This window comes from Lagenorhynchus albirostris, chromosome 15 (genome assembly GCF_949774975.1).
Source record: "Lagenorhynchus albirostris chromosome 15, mLagAlb1.1, whole genome shotgun sequence".
NCBI lineage: Eukaryota > Metazoa > Chordata > Mammalia > Artiodactyla > Delphinidae > Lagenorhynchus > Lagenorhynchus albirostris.
This window is the reverse complement of record NC_083109.1, coordinates 74,512,567-74,533,823: the sequence shown is the minus strand read 5'-3', so window position 1 is coordinate 74,533,823 and position 21,257 is coordinate 74,512,567. Positions and strand designations below refer to the sequence as shown.

General features: G+C 47.4%; 1 protein-coding gene across 1 annotated transcript in view; it reads left to right on the top strand.

Moving 5' to 3' along the window:
• GALNT17 (polypeptide N-acetylgalactosaminyltransferase 17) overlaps positions 1-21,257 on the top strand; it is a 447,370-nt gene that overhangs the window by 252,693 nt on the left and 173,420 nt on the right. Inside the window, exon 5 of the mRNA XM_060122908.1 lies at positions 4,367-4,564. Coding sequence (XP_059978891.1) covers positions 4,367-4,564 — 198 coding nt within the window. The remainder of the gene's footprint in view (positions 1-4,366; positions 4,565-21,257) is intronic.

Below are 21,257 nucleotides of genomic sequence, written 5' to 3'. Positions count from 1 at the left end.
TGGCGAGAATGGAGAATCTTTTGCTGCTTTGCTCGTTTCCATTTCCGGGGAGGATGGTTGACTGTTGAAAACAAGAGATTCAGTTATAGTTTTACCTACTCAGGCAAAGCTTCCCAGAATTTATGGGATCGTGACTTCCCTGGCAGTCCAGTGGTTAAGACTCCGCGCTTCCAATGCAAGGGGTGAGGGCATGATCCCTGGTTGGGGAACTAGGATCCCGCATGTCGTGTGGCCAAAAAAGAAAAGAAAAAAATTTATGGGATCATCTTTAACAGCATTTGGAGGAAGGGAAGGGTTTCTCTCTGCCGATGTGGCCCCTCATGTTTCTCCAGGTGAAAAGAATATGAGAGAAATCGATGGGCGTACAGGGAGTAGATTTTGGATGTAAGAGAGTGAAGCGTCAAAAATGCCCAAATCGGGGCTTCCCTGGTGGCGCAGTGGTTGAGAGTCCGCCTGCCGATGCAGGGGACGCGGGTTCGTGCCCCGGTCCGGGAGGATCCCACATGCCGCGGAGCGGCTGGGCCCGTGAGCCATGGCCACTGAGCCTGTGCGTCCAGAGCCTGTGCTCCGCAACGGAAGAGGCCACAACAGTGAGAGGCCCGCGTACCAAAGAAAAAAAAAAATGCCCAAATCAGTCAATGATCATGTTAAACTTAGGTTAGAGCTTTACAGTTATATGATTATTTCTAACTAACCAATGATAAATCAAGTCAGAGGTTAAACCCCTATGCCAGGATTGCTTAATTAGTAAGAAGCAGTATTTAATTTCATTAATAATGTTTATTTACACTCAATGATACCATCTTGAATAAGTTCACGGTACCATATTTGAAGAGCCAATATCCCATCACTAATTACGCCTTAAAATGTCTATTCTTCATTTGAAACAAACTTTAGAATCCTTTTAATGGCCAGAGAAAAGGATGGTCCTGCACATGACCACACAAAGGTTTGGAACGTGGGGTCACCGTTACTACTGGTCCTTTCACTTGCACACGGGCATCTGTTGCCATCTCAGACCCCAGTTTTCTTCCTTGCTTTCTCTGCCACCATCAGACCCTGATACACACAGCTGTAGGTGTGCAGCCCTGACCTCCTCTGAGCCTCACCACTGTTTATCTCTCATAATCATTCTCAAAGTGTGGTCCCCAGACCAGCAGCGTCAGCATCACCTGGGAACTTGTTAGAAATGCAGATTCTTGGGCTCCACCCAGCCCTATGACATCAGAAGCTCTGGGGATGGGGCCCAGTAAGCTGCTTTAACCAGCGCCCCCACCAGGGGACTCCGCTGCTCACTCAGGTTTGGGAACCCTTGAGCTAGAAGCCTTCTGAACAGAAGCCCTTGAATGTTCCGTTGCCTTGAATGTTCCTCAGCCTTGCCCTGTCTCACCTTTTCCTCCATATCATTCCCTCCTCATTTCTTTCCTGTCAAAACTGGTGGTACCACCCATGTCCCCATCACTTGATTCTTCTCTCCCCATCGTGTTACTCATCCAAGCCACCTCCAGCTTTAGCTGGTTTTTCCTCTGTTTCTCACGTCTACCTTTTCCTCTCCGTTTTGACCTCCACGTTCCCGGCTCAGACCTTCCATATCTTTCACTTAAACTAACTGACAGATATTTGCTGGGTGATGAGACCATGTCCCAAAGACCGCTCTAGGCTGTGATTTAGGTGACTGCCTGGTCGGGTTTGCCCAGTGCTGAGGGATTTCCCAAAATGCAAGACTTTCAGTAGTAAAATCAGAACGGTCTTGGGCAAAGAGGACAGTTGGTCACTCAGCTGGGGTTCAGAATCTGGTGAGATTTGGTATCTGCCCTCCAGAAGCCTATAGTCTAATTTTGACTGATGTCTGTGATCCAGTCTTAGCCCTTCAGACTCATTTTCCAGACTTCCAACAGAGGGGTGTATGTCCTCATGGCAGATAGACAGTGTGTCGCTACTCTCACTAGGTCACACTGCAGTAACGATCTCCGTCCTGTCCACGTGGCACATCCACTGCGGGTTGTCTGTCTGTGGCTCTGCTCCATACGGCCTCTGCGTCCCAGGACCCAAGGAGCACCCCTGCCTAGGATGTACCACTTTTGTAGCTCAGGGAAAAGGATAACAGTTTCTGCTCAGATGTGACATGGTCACACCTTCTGTTGGCCAAAGTAGGTCACATGTCCAAGCTAAACATTAATTGGGGTTGAGGGAGAGCGTGCCCCTCAGCAGGGAAACACCGCAGGCCTCGGGGTCATCAGCGGGATGTCCCGAGGCAGGGGAGCAAATCGCTGGGAACGGTTGTACGCTCTGTCACAGACTGGGAGACTGAACTCCTCAGCTTCAGAAGCATGATTTGAACCAGGGTCTTCTGCCCGACACTCAGTAACTTCCCCCACACAGTGACGGCCGAGCTGAATGCTTCTACCTGCAGGGCACCAGACCAGCCTAGGGGAAGGGTGGCCCATCCAAGGAGGCTGTGGAGCTTAGGGGTTGGGCCTAAAGCCAGACCACCCGGGTTAGAAACCTGGTTCTACCTCCAGCTGGCTGTGTGGGCTGGGGCATAACCTCCGTGGGCCTCAGTTTCCTCATGTGTAAAATGGTGATCATAGTATTTGCCTCATATGATTGTTGCGAGATTTATATTGGTCAGCTCATACAGAATGTTGGGAATGGTGCCTGGCAAGTAGTAAGTGCTTGATAAACATCTGCTATCATGAGCTTATAAGGAAGAAAAACGTGTGTTCAAAGATCAGCAAAGACAGCGTGTTATCAGGGTGACTTGAATATGATGGAGAAGATGCTCTAAGAGTTGAGAGGATGGAGAGAGCCTTCTACTGGGGGAAATAAAGGCAGGCTTCCTGGAAGAGGTGGCACTTGATTAGAGAAGCTTGTGTGGGTGGCTAGATTTCCTGCCTGGGCACAAGGGCATTCCTGGAGGAGAACAACAAGAGTGAGGACTTGGAGGGGGCGGAGCTCTGAAGCACATCTAGAAACCAGGGAAAGTCAGTCCCATTTGGTTATCAGTCTCTAAGGTGTGTGCAAAAGTATTGGAGGCAGTAAATGGCCCAGGGTATATTTTATTGCTCGTTTTAAATAGAAACACGAGATGTGCCAACAGGTAATTCAGTAGATGCAAATGAAAAGAGATGGAATGGAGGCCGAGCGTTCTCATTATTCTTCGAAATAATGCAGAGGAATGGGATTTTCACTTGATTCCTTTCCAAAGCCTGCGCCCTGTTCTAAGCAGGGAGATTAATGCCCTGGTTTGTGAGAGCCATCTTTTCGTTCTCGAATACGGGAAATGATCCCTTCCTACATCTACGTCAGAGACGCACTCTGGCTGGGGTGCCTGACCATCTGCTTTCTCCTAGGCTGGCAGGGCTACACCTTAAACCCAGAGCCAGGTCCCTGCCTGTCGCCTGCTGTAGCCCTGAGCGGGCGGGCTAGCTGAGAGGCAGGATCCTGCCTGCCCTTGCATTCAGTTAGTTCCTGCCTGCCGTCCCTAACCCATCCAATTAGATCCCTTTTAAGAAATCAATTAAATAATCAATTAAAACAACTGAAATAGGCACACGCACAAAGAAGCTAGTGAAAGGCTTATTGAAACCAGGCCATCAAGGGCAGAAGTGACCTATTTGGGGAAAAGGCAATCCAGCTCCAGCAGAAAACAAAAAACCAGAGGCATCGGCCAGTGCCTGAGGGGAAACTGAAAACACTGTACAAAACTGTAGGGAAAAAAAAAACCCAAAAAACTGTGGGGAGATGCAAACCTTATCAGGAGGGTCTTGATAGGACGGCTCACACTTTTTTATCCTTCCTCGTAGCTGTCTAAGCTTTGGCTTAGACACTGTTGGTATAAAAGACAGGCCATACTTTCTGGGGCAGAAGCCCTCGTGTTCTGAGTCCCTGCTTCAGGCCTCTCATGCCATCGCAGGCAGCACTGTGGGAACCCCACAGGGGTGAGGGCGTGAGCTGCACGTCACAGGGCTCCTTTAAAGCCAGCTGATCCAGGGCTTCCCTGGTGGCGCAGTGGTTGAGAGTCCGCCTGCCGATGGAGGGGACACGGGTTCGTGCCCCGGTCCGGGAGGATCCCACATGCCGCGGAGCGGCTGGGCCCGTGAGCCGTGGCCGCTGAGCCTGCGCGTCCGGAGCCTGTGCTCCGCGACGGGAGAGGCCCGCGTACCGCAAAAAAAAAACAACAAAAAAAAGCCCCCTGATCCAGCTGGAGCAGCCACTTGGGAGCCCAGTTTCCCTCCGAGTTCCAGCCTGCCCAGCCTTTAGCTACGACGCTTCTATTCATTGTCTGTGGTCTTGGGGTCTGGGCCGGTGGAGGTGCGGGTGAACCTCAGGTGAAAGATTTTATTTCTGCTTCTCTGTGTTTCAGGGCCGAGCCAGTTCTCTCGCGGATACAGGAGAACCGGAAGCGGGTGATCCTCCCGTCCATCGACAACATCAAACAGGACACCTTCGAGGTGCAGCGGTATGAGAACTCGGCCCACGGGTACAGCTGGGAGCTGTGGTGCATGTACATCAGCCCCCCGAAAGACTGGTGGGACGCCGGAGACCCTTCCCTTCCCATCAGGTCTGTGCCAAGCACGCGCTCCAGTGGCTTTTTTGTCCCCAGATCCCAGGGGAGAGAGGACCCCACCCACCCGGGGAGAGGGGGGAGGGAGGGAGGCTGGAAGGGACCACTTGAGGATGGAACTGCAGTGTGGAAATAGCTGCTTTAGGAATTTGGGGTGTCTTTCCACTGAAGTTTTCTTGCTGAGAGAGGACGCTGCATTTTGCTTCTTTCGCTAAAAATTCTCCAGTGCAGCTTATCGAACAGCAGTCCTGAAGGATGGAAATTGATAGGATGGCTCACACTTTTTTTTTATTCTTCCTCGTATCTGTTGAACTGTGTTCAGGTGCTTTTAAGTGTTGACGTTTGAAAGGTATGAATTCCTGGGACTTTTTCATACTTGCATGCTTCACAGTCGCCGTGACGCGGGAGCACGTAGAGAAGGACAGTATTTCTATGGTAGCTGGGGTGGCCCAGGGCCTTCGGGCAGCTCTGTAGGATTTTTGCCCCAGGCCCCACCCAGCATCCCTGGAGGCGAGGAGATAGATCCCTCGTGTTGTACCAGTTGGGAAGCTCAAATACAAAGGATGGGGAATGAAGTAGGTGGATTCTGATGTCGTATTCGTTTCCTGTGGCCTCTGTGACAAATGACCACCAATTCAGGGGCTTAAAGCACAGAAATGTACTCTCTTACTTTCTAAAGGTACTGCAGTGATCTGAAGTGAGCCTTAGAGAGCTACACGCGGGGTGTCTACAGGGCTGGGTCCTTCTGGAGGCTGGAGGGGAGAATCCATTTCCTTGCCTGTTCCAGCTTCGGGAGGCTGTTCTCATTTCTCCGCTCACGGCTACATCCCCTCCCTTTCTCCCCTGCTTCCTTCATCACGTGGCTGCCTTCTTTCCTCGACGTTCCTGCCTCCCTCCCATAAGGGCCTTTGTGATGGCATTTGGGGTCCACATGAATAACCCACGATAGTCTCCCTCTTCTCAAGATCCTTTACTTAATCATATCTGTGAAGTCCTTTTTTCCAGATAAGGTAACATTTGCCGTTTCCAGAGGTTAGGATGTGGGTTTTGGGGGGCGGGGTGGATGGGGAATATTGTTCAGCCGACAACAGACGCTTTGATTTTCAGCGAAGATGATACCCAGGTTACAGTTCAGTACTTTCTGTGAGTCCTACGTGAGGGTCGAAACTGGCTTAGTATCTTTGTGGTTCCACGTTAGAAGGGGTGGAAGGGGCCGTCTTGCTTTGCCCTCGTTTCAGGACAGTGTTCGTTGGTATAAAGGGGGCAGTTGTGGAACAGGAGGGAGGACTTTTTGCAAGTACCCATAAAGTTCTTTCTCAGTTTATACGTTTTTAATCAACCAGAGGAGGCTTTTGAGATGGACAGACCCCCCCCCCCCGTGGCATATTCTCTTATTTTCTGGCATGGATTGAAAGCTGACAGATTGCATTAGGGTAGAGCCACTCACGGGCAAATTTATGCAACAAGGAAGGTAATCTTGGGCTAATAACTTGCTCAGCTGGAGATGTCTCGTGGCTCAGTTCCCAGCCCAGCCTAGATGCTCAGTGTCTTCATGTCCTGCTGCAGGGCTGTGCTCTCGGATTTCTGCAAATAATAATGTCGACTCATCACCAAGGTGTTATCTGAGAACCAAAGCGTAACCTTCAGAGATATTTAAAATGTAATGGTTGAGATGACACCCATGAGGATGGCTACTGTATAAAAACAAGCAAAATAACAGGTGTTGGCAAGAATGTGGAGAAATTGGAATCCTTGAGCATTGCTGGTGGGAATATAAAGTGGTACAGCTGCTATGGAAAACAGTATGACAGTTCCTAAAAAATTAAAAATAGAATTACCATATGGTCCAGCGATGCTGCCTATGGGTATATACCCCAAAGAGTCGAAAGCAGGGTCTCAAAGAAATGTTTGTTTGTACACCCGTATTCATAGCAGCATTACTCACAATAGCCAAAAGGTGGAGGTAACCCAAATGTCCATCAACAGATGAATGGAGAAACAAAATGTGACATGTACATACAATGAAATATTATTCAGCCTTAAGAAAAAGAAAGAAAATTTGACTCATGCTACAACATGGATGAGCCTTGGGGACATTACACTAAGTGAAATAAGGCAGTCACCAAAGACAGATACCAAATGATTCCACTCATGTGAAGTGGCTAGAATAGCCGAATTCACAGAGACAGGGAGTAGAATGGTGGTTTCCAGGGGCTGGGGAGAAGGGAGGAATGGGGAATTATTATTTAATGGTGTAGAGGTTCAGTTGTGCAAGATGAAAAGACTTCTGGAGTTTGGTTGCACAGTCCTGCAGATGTACTTAACGCTACTGAAGCGTACATGTAAAAATGGCTAAGACAGTGCATTTTATGTTATGTGTATTGTACCACGATTAACACAAAATTAATGGGGTGTGCTTAAAGACCCCGTGGCCTTCAGATCTTGAAGCGATGGCTTGACGGTGAGTTTCGTATTTTTGTCCAAGCACTGCTTCATCCCTGACACACAGGGAGGCTGACCTCCAGCCATGACGGGTAAGGGAGTGAAAGTGTAACAGTGGTGTTAGGGACAGAGGAAAAGGAATGGATACGGTGCAGTGCTTTGGGACGCCCGGAACACAGAGCTATCCCCGAGTATGTGAGGCACTAGGCGAAAACTGAGCGTGTACTTTAGGTAACGTTAACAGAGGATTAATACGCGTTTTAAAAAGACCGAAGACAATGGAGTCGTGATCATGAGTCATTAATATCTCTGATGTACACAACAGAATCAGATGATCCCTTTTTAATGTGTCATAACTTATGCAATGCTTAATTTGTTAATAGTTGATGGAGATATTTAATGGTAGGAAGGACTTTTTATGGCCCTTCTGATGTTATTAAGCAGATACAATACCCTTTTTTAATTAACCATTTTATTTTGTTTATTTATTTTTTATAAATTTATTTATTTATTTTTGGCTGCGTTGGGTCTTTGCTGCTGCACGTGGGCTTTCTCTAGTTGTGGTGAGTGGGGCTACTCTTCGTTGCGGTGTGCGGGCTTCTCATTGCGGTGACTTCTCTTGTTGCGGAGCACGGGCTCTAGGCACGCGGGCTTCAGTAGTTGTGGCACGTGGGCTCAGTAGTTGTGGCTCATGGGCTCTAGAGCGCAGGCTCAGTAGTTGTGGCACACGGGCTTAGTTACTCTGCAGCACGTGGGATCTTCCCAGACCAGGGCTTGAACCGTGTCCCCTGCATTGGCAGGCGGATTCTTAACCTCTGTGCCACCGGGGAAGTCCCAACAATACTCTTTCTTAAACGTCAGGATGTGATGGTTCCCCCTCCTCCTTGTGATCTCAGTATTTTAAAAGTAATGATTGTTCTGGTAAAGGGTAGGATGAAGAGAACTCTTTCACCATCCAGATGACATTAGATTGGATGAATCTTTAACTACTGAGTCTTCCCAGTAGGCCATACGATATAGGAGATGTTGCCTTAAGGGAATGTATATCCTTTCTGTTTTACTTCTTTTTCTCTTTCTTCCTTTGTAACGCTTTTTTCTTCCTGTTTGGTAAACAGCTATTTCCCAAGGTTTTTCCTCTGCTCTTCTCTGTCTACACCAGAGGTTCAGGCATTGAGAGTAGACAGGTGCCGTTAAAGAGGGGAGAGCCAAGTGTGAGGGGTGGCAGTGGGGACTGAAGAACACATGCCCCGCCCAAGGGGCCAGCTGCTGCCAGCGCCCCGTGATGGTGACGGGAGCACAGAGGGCCGGCGTTGTCCAGTCCTCAGACTTTGAAGAAAAGACACGAATTCAGATCATTTTGTGAAATCTCCTGACTTCTAAATACCGGCAATAAATCCCTCTTCTTCAAAACTATGAGGGCCAAACATGTTTCTAGAGTGGATTTGACCAGCCGGACCCCCAGAATTTGGTCTGTGCTCTACACTTGCTCCATGAAGACCTCGGTCATTCCCAAGGACAGCCTTAGTCCGTGGTTCTCATGCTGGGAGCTGTGGCACCTGTGGTCTGTGGCATTATGGTGGGGCTGAGGGGTTTGGGGAAAGTGTCACTCAAAGCTGTGGAAGAAACATGGCTGGACTTCCTGGAGCTTGAGTTAAGCCATCGGAGATCCCCTGCCGCCTCTGTTGTGTGTCACAGTCCTCTGCTGCCGAGACTCTTAAGTCAAAGACTCTGGGAAGCGCTGACCCCGCTCTCACCTCTGTGCAGAGAAGGCTCTCAAATCTATGTCTTAAGCCCCGATTTTTCTCCAAAGTGACATCATCTCTAATGTCGCGTCAACAACCTATCATTAGACCAGTGGAGTTTAAACTTTTCTGAGTCGAGGACCTCTTCGATAATCTAATGAAAGCCATAATCACCTCACTCCTGACCATGTATGAGTGAACAGAACTTCACATGTAATTCATGCATTTGTGAGATGCCTGGAAGCCAACCTGCTTATTATCCACAGGGCTTATATTAGGAACCACTGCAAGGGAATTCCCTGACAGTCCAGTGGTTAGGACCCCGCGCTCTCACTGCTGAGGGCCCAGTGTGAATCCTTGGTCGGGGAACTGAGATCCCATGAGCCGTGTGGCCAAACCACTGCTAGACATTCGACCTGGTTCTCCCGTGGAAGAGCCTTTCTTTACCGTTCTGTATCAGCTACTAGTCTATATGCTTTATGAAGCCAGGCCTGTGGTTTTTTCTACTGTAACCCCAGTGACTAATGAGTACTTAGCACTTAGTAGGGATGCGGAAAACATTTAGTGAACAAACGAATGGATGAGTGACATCCGAGGCTCAGAAGAGAAGTCAGGGTTCGTGCACGATTCGGAAGAGGATGAGACTGCCTCCCCCGTTATGCATTCCTATGCCTCCCTCCCCGCAGCCCCTGACAGCTCCCAGTCTTTCTGTCTCTATGGAATTGCCTATTCTGGACAATTCCTATAAGTGGAATCATACAGTATGTGGCTTTCGGGGTCATCCGTGTTGCAGCAGGTGTCAGTACTTCCTTCCTTTTTCTAGTGAGTTTTTATAGTGAGCACCTTAACGTGGTCACAGGTCAACATCCTTTCTGGCTTCCGTATCTGGTTTCCAAGACTCACACAACTTTGTCCTGCGTGGGAGGGGAGAGGTGACTTCTCACACACAGGGCCCCCATCTGCTCCACTGACCACTTTTCACTTGCTTAGCATGAGTCAGGCTACCAGTGAGTATGTTTCTCCACTGCCAGGAGTGCTGACCACCAGGCTTGGGGTGAGATGGTAGGATGCCCACCCTCTCCCCTTGGGGAAGGGGATTCAGGGTACACCTCGCTCCAGGGAATCTCTCCCTGACACACTCGTCTCCCAGACTCCACTTACTCATCCTCATCAGGCAGCTAGCTGCCTTTTGGTGATCTGCTTTGAACTTTTTGCATGATCTCTTTGAGTATAGCATCTATTGCCTGAACATTCTCAGCCCAGATGTGGACGTGAAAGGTCTCATTTTAACACAGTACATACAGCTGAGGGCATGAAGCGAGGAGAGAGGGAGGGTCTGAAGACACAGAAAGGAGGGAGAGTGCTGACTGGGAAAGCAGGACCCTGAAGAGGCAGTAGGGGATGGGGTCAAGAACGTGAATTGTAGTCTGGTCTTGAAGAGCAGGAAGAGAGAGCTTATGCTGTGTGACCCACATTATGAATTCAGAGACGAAATCACTGCTGAGAGAGAGAGAAATTTTGGGTCGGGGGCTACAGAAAAAATGATAAATAAAGGTCTGGCATAATTGCCAAGAGGGATGGAAATGGGTGAGCTGACCTAGAACCCAAAAACGAATCGCTGGCTGTCTTGGGGGCCCAGAAATATAAAATCAATAGATTGTCCATGAAGATTTCTTGACAAAAAACTACTATGAATTCCGTCGTGCTTCGATACCAACTTAAATTGTATTATTCATAGTATTATGTCCATATATGTGAAAAATAGTAGCAAAGGTCAGAAAGAGGGATATACTATCTTTAGCCTGAAGGCACCATGACGTCATGGGAACCTGCCTTAGCTCAGCAGCCTTCAGAGCTCTGTAGCTCACAAGTTGGGAACCGCTGATCTTCACAGTTCTTTCCAGCTGTAATATCCCGTGACTTTTACCAGGGGAGGGAAGGTCTATGGAGTCGTCAGAGATGGGAAGGTTTACAGCATGGTGCTTTCAGGGCACTGGCTGAAGCTGAGTCAGGCGTCTTCTGTGACGTGCCAACGGTGCCTGCCTGCTCTGTGTTAGGTGACCCTGTAATTAGCGACATTACTCATTAATAACTAATTCAAGCTGACGGTTAACAATTAGCAATCCTTAATCCAACATATAATTTGATAATAAATTATAAGGTACAGGAGCCATTAGAGCCTGTTAGACTCTGGGAGTTGAAAGGGCTGTCCTGGATATGTATAGTTGCTGGAATCTCACATTCTGTGCACAAATGTATATAAAAGAAGAAGGTTATTTTTTTTCCTCCCTAGAGGAAGATGACCGGCTTGCTGAGAGGAGATCTTTAAGTGAAAAATCAGATTGTCTTAGACTTGGAAATAGAGCTATCGTCCCTATGCCTCAGCAAATATATTTTAGGAACCAACTGTGTGCTCAGCCTCGTGGTGGGAACTTCTGGGGGGACAGTATTGGTAAATTACATGATCTTCTTGGGGGAGTTACTGGACTAGCTGGAGGCACAGGGCTCAACTGTGCATAATCACACTTTAGCGCAGGTAAGTGTGGATTTGTAGGAGGGGGGAAGCTTTGTGAGTGGAGTGGATGGGAAAGCTTATCAAAATCATAACTAACACTGGAATTTTCTACGTGCCCGGCACTTTTCTCTTGCTTTACGCAGTACAAATCCATGTATCCCTCATACTAGCCCTATGAGATAAGTATTGCGGTCGTCCCCATTTCACAGGCGTGGCTACTGAGGCGCAGGGGCAGCACTTTACCCAAGGTCACACTCCCAGGAAGAGCTGAAGCTGGGATTCGGTGCTAGTGGGTCCAGAGTCTGTGCCCTTCCCCACTGTGCTGTCCCTCCTGAAAAAGCGGTGACTTGTGGGCCTTGCAAGCTGCAGGGGATTTTCACTGGCAGAGTGAAAATGTGGGAGATGACACAATTAGAGGTACAGTAGTGAACATGAGTGTGTTTGGCATTGCCAAGACCACCCTCAGGTTTGATGATCCACTAGAAGGACTCATACAACTCAGAAGAGCTGTTATGCTCGTGTTGATCGTTTATCACAGTGAAAGGATACAGATTAGAACCAGCAAAGAAAAAAGAGGCATGGGACTGAGTCCAGGAGAAGCCGAGCGTGAGCTTCCGGTTGCCCCCTCCCTGTGGAGTTGCACGGACAGAGCTTCAGTCTCCCAGAAATGATTTATAACAACGTGATGAAGCGTTGCCAGCCAGGGAAGCTCGCCGGAGCCCTAGCGTTCCTGGTTTTTACTGGGGGTCAGTCCCGTAGGCGTGGAGCAAACATGTGACCAACCTTGGCTCCTTGGTCTCCGGCTCCTCCCCACCTCCCCCTGCAGAGGTTAAGCCAATACAGCATGGCCCAGGGCCTCCTGGACACTCTTACCGGGCAGGATATTCCAAGGGTTTAGTGGTTAACTTCCAGGAGCCCGGCAAGGGTGAGTTCTTTCTTTGGGATGTGCAGCGTTTGGGCAACTCAAGTCCATTGAGTTACCCGTCTACTGACAGCACAATGAGGATGGGGTGTTTAGCATCTGGTGAGGAGATGAAGGTAGAGAATGTGCATTAAAAAGTGGAGGGGAAAAAGAATAGAGGAAAGATGGAAGACTAAGTAGATTGAAACAGGAGGCCCACTTTGTGGAGAGCTCTAGAAGACAGAAGGAGGAACCCGGACTCAATCCACTGTTCCAATGAGCTGGAATGAAAATGAATAAAAAGCTAATTGGGAGAGATAGAAAAGTAGAATAGTGGTTGCCTAGGGCTAAGGGAGGAGTGGGAGAGAGGAATGATTGTTAATGAGTACAGGGTTTTGGGGGGGCATGATGAAAATGTTCTAAAATTGATTTGGGTGATGATTGCACAACTCTGTGAACATACTAGAATCTATTGAATTGTAGACTTTAAGTGGATGAATTGTATGGAATGTGAATTCTACCTTAGGAGCTGGTGGCCATCAGTAGATGGCAGGTGGCCAATCTTGCAACAAGATGAAGACACTAGGGTATTAATCCGTGGCTCAGAGCCTTGTGTGGACCTCCCTCTTCGGGGAAGTGGCGGGGCAGCACAGAGAACACACCAGGAGATCAAACTGGGGTCCAATCCCAGAGCAGCAGAATTTGTCATGGTAGAATCGCAAGCAGGGATTCGGAAACCAAGGAGCATCCTGGGCAGAAGTTGAATGTCTCACAGAGACAGCCCCACCGATTCTGTTGACTAACCTGGGCCTGTATATGATGCCGGCCAAGTGCAGCACATTGTGGGTAGAGGACAGGGTTAGAGACCACAGTGGTTAGGACTTCCCTTTGGGTCTAGGAAAGGAGAGTCAGAAAAGGAATCTAGCTCAGGGGCCAAGGGAAGCCTTTCACAATTCAGGAAGAGAAAAATCATAAGAGAAGAGCTAGCCATCCTCCACCATCTTTTCCTGCCCTCAGAGTCTACCAGTAACAGGAATGACCTGTTCCATTTTGCCACCAACAGGGTCTGTGTCATTAGGTGGGTCACTCACCATCTGTGTAAATGAGCTTTTAATTTTCTTATCCATAAAAGCTACCCAGCATTTAAAGGTATATTGTTCCAATAGTGGAAAATTTCCATAACAAAGCTTTTGGTCCTTCAGTTGAAAAGCTCTAATTGTAAACTCTCTGAGTTTATGGCGTGAGGTATTGTAGATAATTAAATGTTTCGGTTAATAGAGTTCCACAGAAGCAAGTCACGGGGGAAATTTACAGTTAAAAACCTCTACAAAACTCTCCATGCTTCCTTCTGGGAACAATCCTGGAGGAGCCCGGTTGATGGAAGGTGTTGGTTCCGTCAGTACTGGTCAACCGTGGGGTTTCATGCTCCTCCAGAAGAAGCATCGTTATAAAATGGGATCGGGAATAGGGGGTGGCTTTGCGGTGCTCCGTCTGTTCCCTCCTTGGCTTGATGAACATTGATTGATTCCTATTGTGTATAAACCTCTGTTCTAAGCAGAATGGGGGATGCTCTCCTTCTGCCACAGTCCTTGTCAAATTTATCCACGTCGACATATTTTTGAGACCCCAGTGAGAACTCAGTGGATGACAATGACTGCTGAAGAAGCAACGAGTAGGGGTTGCCCTTCTGTAAGACTGTCTAATGGAAGACATATCATTTCTTTAAAACATTGGTCATGTAGTCAGACAATTAGCTGGAAAGAACGCCTCAGCAAGAACACAGTTGATTGAGACGTTGAAGGAGCATCGACCTCAACTTTGTCACTTCCTGGTGACAGCAGGTACAGTCCACATGGAAACAGCAGGTACAGTCCACATGGAAACACAGGACGTCACTGCCCAGTTGTCTGCTCTGCATAGCCCTCCATAGCTGACTGCTGCCTTCTCTTGGTGCTCAAAGAATACCTGACCCCAACAGCTGGGAGCACGTTGTTCTCAAATGACTTGAAGTGTCCACAGCATCATGGGGTGGAGAGAACATGCCCAGGTCCAAAGACTTGTTTTCTAGGCTAGACTTGGCACCTGGCTTTGAGCCTCAGCTTACTTCTCTGTATAAAAACTAGATGTGCTACAGACCCATTCTATGAAAACTTGGTCAAGCTACTTAATTCTCTGGGCCTCAGATTCTTCATCTGTAAGTAGGGATGATAATCTATTTTACAGGGTGGTTGTGATGCTTAAATGAGATAATGCGTGTAAGATGCCTGAAAATGCTAGCTATTATTATTGGTGCTATCGTTATTATTGTTCCTCTGTAGCCTACAAGAGCAAACCTTGCGCCTCACTGTGGGAATCCTATAACCCTTTTCTTATTATCTGGGCATTCATGCAGCTGGATGATTATGACAAATAACCTAATCATTGTATTATCCTTGAGTTAGTATCCTACATAAGGAGCAGAACCCTGGGTGCTAGCAGGGAGAGGCATTTTTTAAATTAATTTTTATTGTAGTCTAGTTGATTTACAATGTTGTGTTAGTTTCTGCTGTCCAGCAAAGTGAATCAGTTATACATATCCACATATCCACTCTTTTTTAGATTCTTTTCCCTTGTAGGTCATTACAGGGTATTGAGTAGAGTTCCGTGTGCTATACAGCAGGTTCTTATTAGTTATCTATTTTATATGTAGTAGTGTGTATATGTCAATCCCAGTCTCCCAATTTATCACCCCCTTCCCCCCTTGGTAACCATAAGTTCGTCTTCTACATCTGTGACTCTATTTCTGTTTTGTAAATAAGTTCATTTCTACCATTCTTTTTAGATTCCACATATAAGTGATATCATGTATTTGTCTTTGTCTGGCTGAACTTCACTCAGTATGATAATCTCTAGGTCCATCCATGTCACTGCAAATGGCATTATTTTGTTCTTTTTGAGTAATATTCCATTGTATATATGTACCTCATCTTCTTTATCCATTCATCTGTCGATGGACATTTAGGTTGTTTCCATGTCCTGGCTATTGTAAGTAGTGCTGCAATGAACACTGGGGTGCATATATCTTTTTGAATTATGGTTTTCTCTGTATATATGCCTGGGTGTGGGATTGCTGGATCATATGGTAGCCTTATTGTTAGTTTTTTAAGGAACCTCCATACTGTTCTCCATAGTGGCTGCACCAATTTACACTCCCACCAACAGTGTAGGAGGGTTCTCTTTTAAGGAGAGGCTTTCTTTTTTTTTTTTTTTTTTGCGGAGCGCAGGCTCAGCGGCCATGGCTCACGGGCCCAGCCGCTCCACGGCACGTGGAATACCCCCGGATTGGGGCACGAACCCGCGTCCCCTGCATCGGCAGGCAGACTCCCAACCACTGCGCCACGAGGGAAGCCCCAAGGAGAGACATTTTTAATGCCAGGGGATTTGCACACGAAAATAGGGGGCCCACATTTCCCAAGTCAATCCCTTGAGGGAGGCAGTTCATTATAAAATGAAATACGTTTATTCAATGGTGAACACACTGCTTTTGGGTGAAATTAATGGTATTTTTTGACATCACCTCTGTACCTTCAACACCAGCCTGGGTACATCAATTTTTCTTTTTTCATGACACATTGATAGCGCTGCTAGATACCTTTCCTTTGGGAGCAGAATTCCCAGGCAGCGCCCTGGAGCGAGAGCAAAGCTTGCAGGGTAACCGTTCTCGGCCTTGACGAGCATCATCCTGCCTCTGTCAACCGACCTGTGTCGTGACAGCTCACAGCAGCCAAGTAGGTGAATCTGAATAATTTGGAAAGGTTTTCCTCCTCGCCCACAGAGAGGTTCAGTGTGGTGGGCTGAAGAGCAGGTAAGTTTCACTTTAAATTTAAGGATTTTTAAAAATGGAAGACGCTTTAGCTCTGAGTTAAATGTCCGGCTCCTGAGTTATTCCTGGACATAAATAGGGGAGCAGCAGTACCATGAATTGTAGCAAGTTGATCCAGCGGGGGGAAGAACAATAAGGTTCAGGTCCCTCTTTGGATGGAGCTGAATGGGTATGACTGCGGAGAGGGGTAGGCTCCAGCCGTTAATTTTGATAGCTTTAATCCTTCCTTTCTAGATGATACGAGAATGTGCTGTCAGCTGGGCCCTTTAATATTCCTTTTTTCTCCTGCCCTGTCTTCCCATTCCTTTTTTTCTATTCCACCCTCATAGCCCAAAAAGTAACTAGAGGAGGGTGCAAAATTAATTATTCCTTAGTCGTTTTTTAGCGGATCCTTTGGACGCAATGGCTAAGCTGCAGATTATAACTTGTTCTCAAACCCAAACAGCCTTTTCCATTTACGCAAGTAGCACTTGGAAGACTTTCCATCCTCCAAGACTGGTTACTTCTTATCAGGCCTCACCAGTTGGCACAGTGTTTGTTATGTTCAAGGCTCCATTCTCCTCTCTTTTATGGAAATTCAGGAACACATAACTCTTTCACTTCTCTTAGATTGGAGAGAAAGCAGATAGAATTTTCTTTCCGAGCTCGGGAAATTCATCATAAGCACTGATTCCAGAGCCTGTAGCGACCTTCTCTGCCAAATAATGAACTGTCAGCTGCCCCGCCGACACAAGTGACCATTTGCTGTTGCTTTCCTGGCCACTGAGACATTCTTCTGCCTGGGACCCAGCACTGTTTCTAAGGCTGCAGGAGTTTTTACCCAGACTTTCCCAAAGTAGGGAAATTTGGGCTGACATTTTGCAGTCTCTCTGGAGTTTAAGGTCACAGTCTTCACTCTTTTTGCTGCCAACGTGGCTCTAAAAATAGCTTCTGCAACCAAGCACACAAGAAGCAATGAGTTTCATTTTCTGAACTCCAGGCTCCTGTGTCTTAAACTGCCCTGGTAGCACATCCTCATAGCAGCAGAGAGGCTTGTTTTACTGGTTTAAACAATGTAACTACCTGTTCTGAATGATGGAGCAGTGGCCCCTTCAAAACATTTTGAGAACCGGGCAGTGTGGAAAGCCTGGGAAAATTCACCCACCGAGGAGGCCCTTTACAGACTTGGTAGGATGCCCAAGTCAGTATTTTGGAGTCTGACTTCCATGCATGAAGTTCAGTGGACCCCAGGCTCCTAAGAAGTTTAACTTAAAGGAAAGAGGAGAAAAATGTTCCCTTGAGTGTCTTTGATTAACACTGAATTTCCGAGTGTGGCGTGCTTGGTAGCTGCGGGCGGTTTCCAAGACAGAACCAGCTGTGGGGTGAGCAGTTCCCATGCTCCAGCCATACCTGAAGTTTCAGGTGGAGGGAAGGGCTCTGAGAATGACTCCTGGCAAGTGGCAGCTTTTTACGTTAGAGGTCGATCCCATCTCCAATCCAAATTCAATTTATCGTAAGCCAGTAGTGTGGTATCTATTTATTTATTAATGCGTTCATTCATCATTCATGTATTCATTGATTTCGCCATCCCTCAGTAAAGGTTTGTAGCAAGTTGCTTTCATCTGTACTGAAAAACGAACTGACAGTAGCTCTTAATCCAGACATTGCTCTTAATTCTGTATATACCACCCCATTCCCCTGATGTATGTGATGATGAAGTAAATGGAAGCAAAAAGGCAATGAGGCCAAAGAAAGGTTGTGAACATGCACTTTTTCGCCTGGCCTCTGATACCCTCGTCTCAATTAAATGCTCTGAGGTGGAGATGAATGATAAAATATCACATCTGCCATTAGGTTGTTAGCAAATTTCTTCAGTTTCTTTTTTTTAATTAATTAATTAATTTTATTTATTTATTTTTGACCGTGTTGGGTCTTTGTTGCTGCACGCAGGCTTTCTCTAGTTTCTAGGCGCGCAGGCTTCAGTAGTTGTGGCACATGGGCTAAGTAGTTGTGGTTCGCGGGCTCTAGAGCACAGGCTCAGTAGTTGTGGCGCATGGGCTTGGTTGCTGTGGCATGTGGGATCTTCCCGGATCAGGGCTTGAACCCGTGTCCCCTGCATTGGCAGGCGGATTCTTAACCATTGTGCCACCAGAGAGGCCCCAATTTCTTTAGTTTTAAATTGAATGTCTTGGACAGGAAAGAGCAGAATATTCAATCATTCATTCACTCACTGGCAGATATGGATTGAGCCCGTACTATACGCCAGACTCGGCCAATTCCGAAATCTAGGGACTGCTGCTGGGTTTGGGTTACCGACAATAGGTCATTTCTTTGGAAATGCGCGGCCTCTTCAGGAAAGAATACTCGTCTCAGATGGTTTCTGGGTATGTGCGGACAGATAGGCTTATTCCCCCTAAATGGCTGAGCAGAAGCCTCAGGGTCTTTGTGTGTCTCCTCTTCCCTTGGGCAGTGTCCTCGGCCCTCCTGGCTGCTCCTGGCTCTACTGCTGTCACTGGCCAATGTCTGCAGCTGGCCTAACTTGTGATCTGACTCCTTGGCTTGATGAGGGCCCGTCTGCCTTGGGTCCCTGTAGCCCATGCTTGCTGCAGACACCTGAGCTTAGGTGATGTTTCCCCCCACCCATCCCAGCAAGCTCATCTCACTGGGAGGGGGACCCTCAGCTGCTCCTCTGGCTTTCAACTCGGCCTCCCCCTTCTCTCCATTGGAACTGAGCCTCCCGCCACACGACCCCACTGCGCCATCATGGTCACTTAGATGAGATGGGCCCCATATGGATATGAGGCCCACCTGTGAGGCAGGCTTCTTCCACAGTCCCCATGGGAAATGGGAGCAAAAGTCCCCCCCTCCACCCTCTGTGCCAACTTCACTATCAAACACATCTCTCCATGTCTCTGGACCAAACCTGGGCACATGTCCCCTCTCCCCACCTTCCTGTCCCTTGTCCCCTCCCTATGAGATCTTAGGTGGGAAAACCATGGGCCTTTGTTTAAAACGCTTCTTAATTCTTCCCTGCACCAGCCCCAGTACTTGGCTTTCTCTCCAGTTATAGAGCCCATGGTCTGCTTCCTCTGAGCTTTACATCACCTCCTGAAGGCCTTACCTCTTGCAGAGCAAAGAAAAGGGGATTTCTGAAGGAGAGCTGCTCCCCAGGCCCTGCATCACCCAGGGTTTGGAGGACGAGTGGAGACAGCAGTGAGGACCCGTGTCTTTGGTCAGCCCTGCCCTTCATCCCCTAGCTTGTTCTCTCCCCGGCTCCTCCGAGACCCCCGCCCTACCTTCTTGTTCACACACCCAGCCCCACTCTAGGTCCTGGGCCAGTATGTCTGACGTGGGGGTCAAGGCTCAAAACCAGCAGCTGCGCTGTGAGCTGAGAAGCTGGGTTCACATCTTGGACCATGAACCTCCGGGCATCCTTGCCAGAATCCCCTTCATCCCATTCACCAGCGCTGCTCCCACAGGCCCTTGTTGTGATCATGAGGCTCTGGATTGACGTCCCCGCGTTGACATGCTCCAGTCCACGAGTGTGCCCTGTTCATAGACTCCTGGCTTCCGGAGAGCCGGGGCCTTTCTGACTCTGGCCAGTCTGTCTCTTGGGATACCAGCCATCCACTCAGAGTCCTAGGTGTCTAGAAATGTTTGCAGTGCCTGCCTACCCTGGAATCACACCTCTGAATCCTGCTTCTTTGTTGGCCTGCTGCGCCCCTGCCCCCAGCCCCAAGATCGCTCTTTGGGTTCCTGGTGTCCCGATGGATCACTGAGCTCTGGTTGTAAATTGCTGGGACCCTCAAATGCGGTGATTGTGTTTGAAGGGCTGAACTGGGACTTCCCTGGTGGAAGTCCAAGCTTCCACTGCAGGGGGCGCGGATTTGATCCCTGGTCGGGGAACTAAGATCCCGCATGTCGTGCTTGGCGTGACCGAAAAAGCAAATAAAAAAAATAAAAATAAAAATGAAGGGCTGCACCCTGTGGTGCAGGCCACCTCTGTGCCTCTGTGACTGGTATAAAACCTTCCTTGACTCCAAATGGCCACCTTGACCTTCCTAACCCCAGTCTTGATGTATCCCCTTGTATATACTCTCATGCCTCTAAGTTGTGAAGGAGGGTGGTCTCATTGATTGTAAATTTTTATGTGACCAGGACTTCCATACTCTCCTCTCCCAAACCCTATAGTAGTTTCTTAAAAGTAACTGTGCCCAGAAAAAAAAAGAAAACTTAAATCTTGTTATCTCTGGAAAACTGGAATATTGGCATGAAGAAACTTGAAATTGCAGAGACTTCAAATCCCGAAGAATATGAGGAAGGAAGAGCTGAGGCTGACAGCCATGAAATTAGAGCTCTATAATTTGTCTATAGGCTTTCAGGAATGGAAGAAATAAGAATAATTTTCTGCCCTGCTTCTAATCCAGATGTTGTCTTCCAGCCCAGCAGAGAAGAACAAGGGGCAGGGACGAGGACACTGGAGAATTTAAAAATCACATTGTAACAATACTTTTTAAATTATTCATGGTAAAATTTATTATGTATGCATTGTAAGTTTAATATTCATTGGAAAAATTTAAAAATAAAAAAAGGATTAGATAATTGCTCATAATCACACCACCTAGTGATAACCGCTATTAATATTTCATTAGTTTCGTACATGTTTTAAATTATTTTGTAGTTTTATAAAAATTATATATGGATGTGTTTAAAAAGTCAAACATATATTCTGCAAGGCTTTATTCACTCTCTAGAGGCACCACTCTCCACTCTTGTAAATGATCCTTTTCTTTACCTCTCTATCGCCACATACTTACAGTTCTACTTCTTGTTTTTTGAGATGTAGGTGTGTTTCTTAACTTCCTACTACGAAAGATGATGTAATAACTCTTTATCACTCACCCACACCCACAACCCTATTTACACATCCTTCTCGTTCCTTCCCCCATCCTCCATTATAATTATATTGTAATTTTGTTTAGATCATTTTTTAATATTTACGTTATTATAACTACTTACAGCTGATTCACACAAGGTTATTTCCCTTTTCCGGCACAGCTTTTTGTTTTCTGTATGCTTAATTACTGCCTTTCTGTCTGTTTGCTTACTTCAGGCTCTATATACTTTTCACTAACTCAACCCCAGACCCTCTGCCTCTTGTCTGAATTCTCTCTCAATCCTCTCAGCCACATTAGATATTCTGTCCAGTTCATCTTTTTTGAAGAAGACTTTCCAGAGTGCTCTGACCC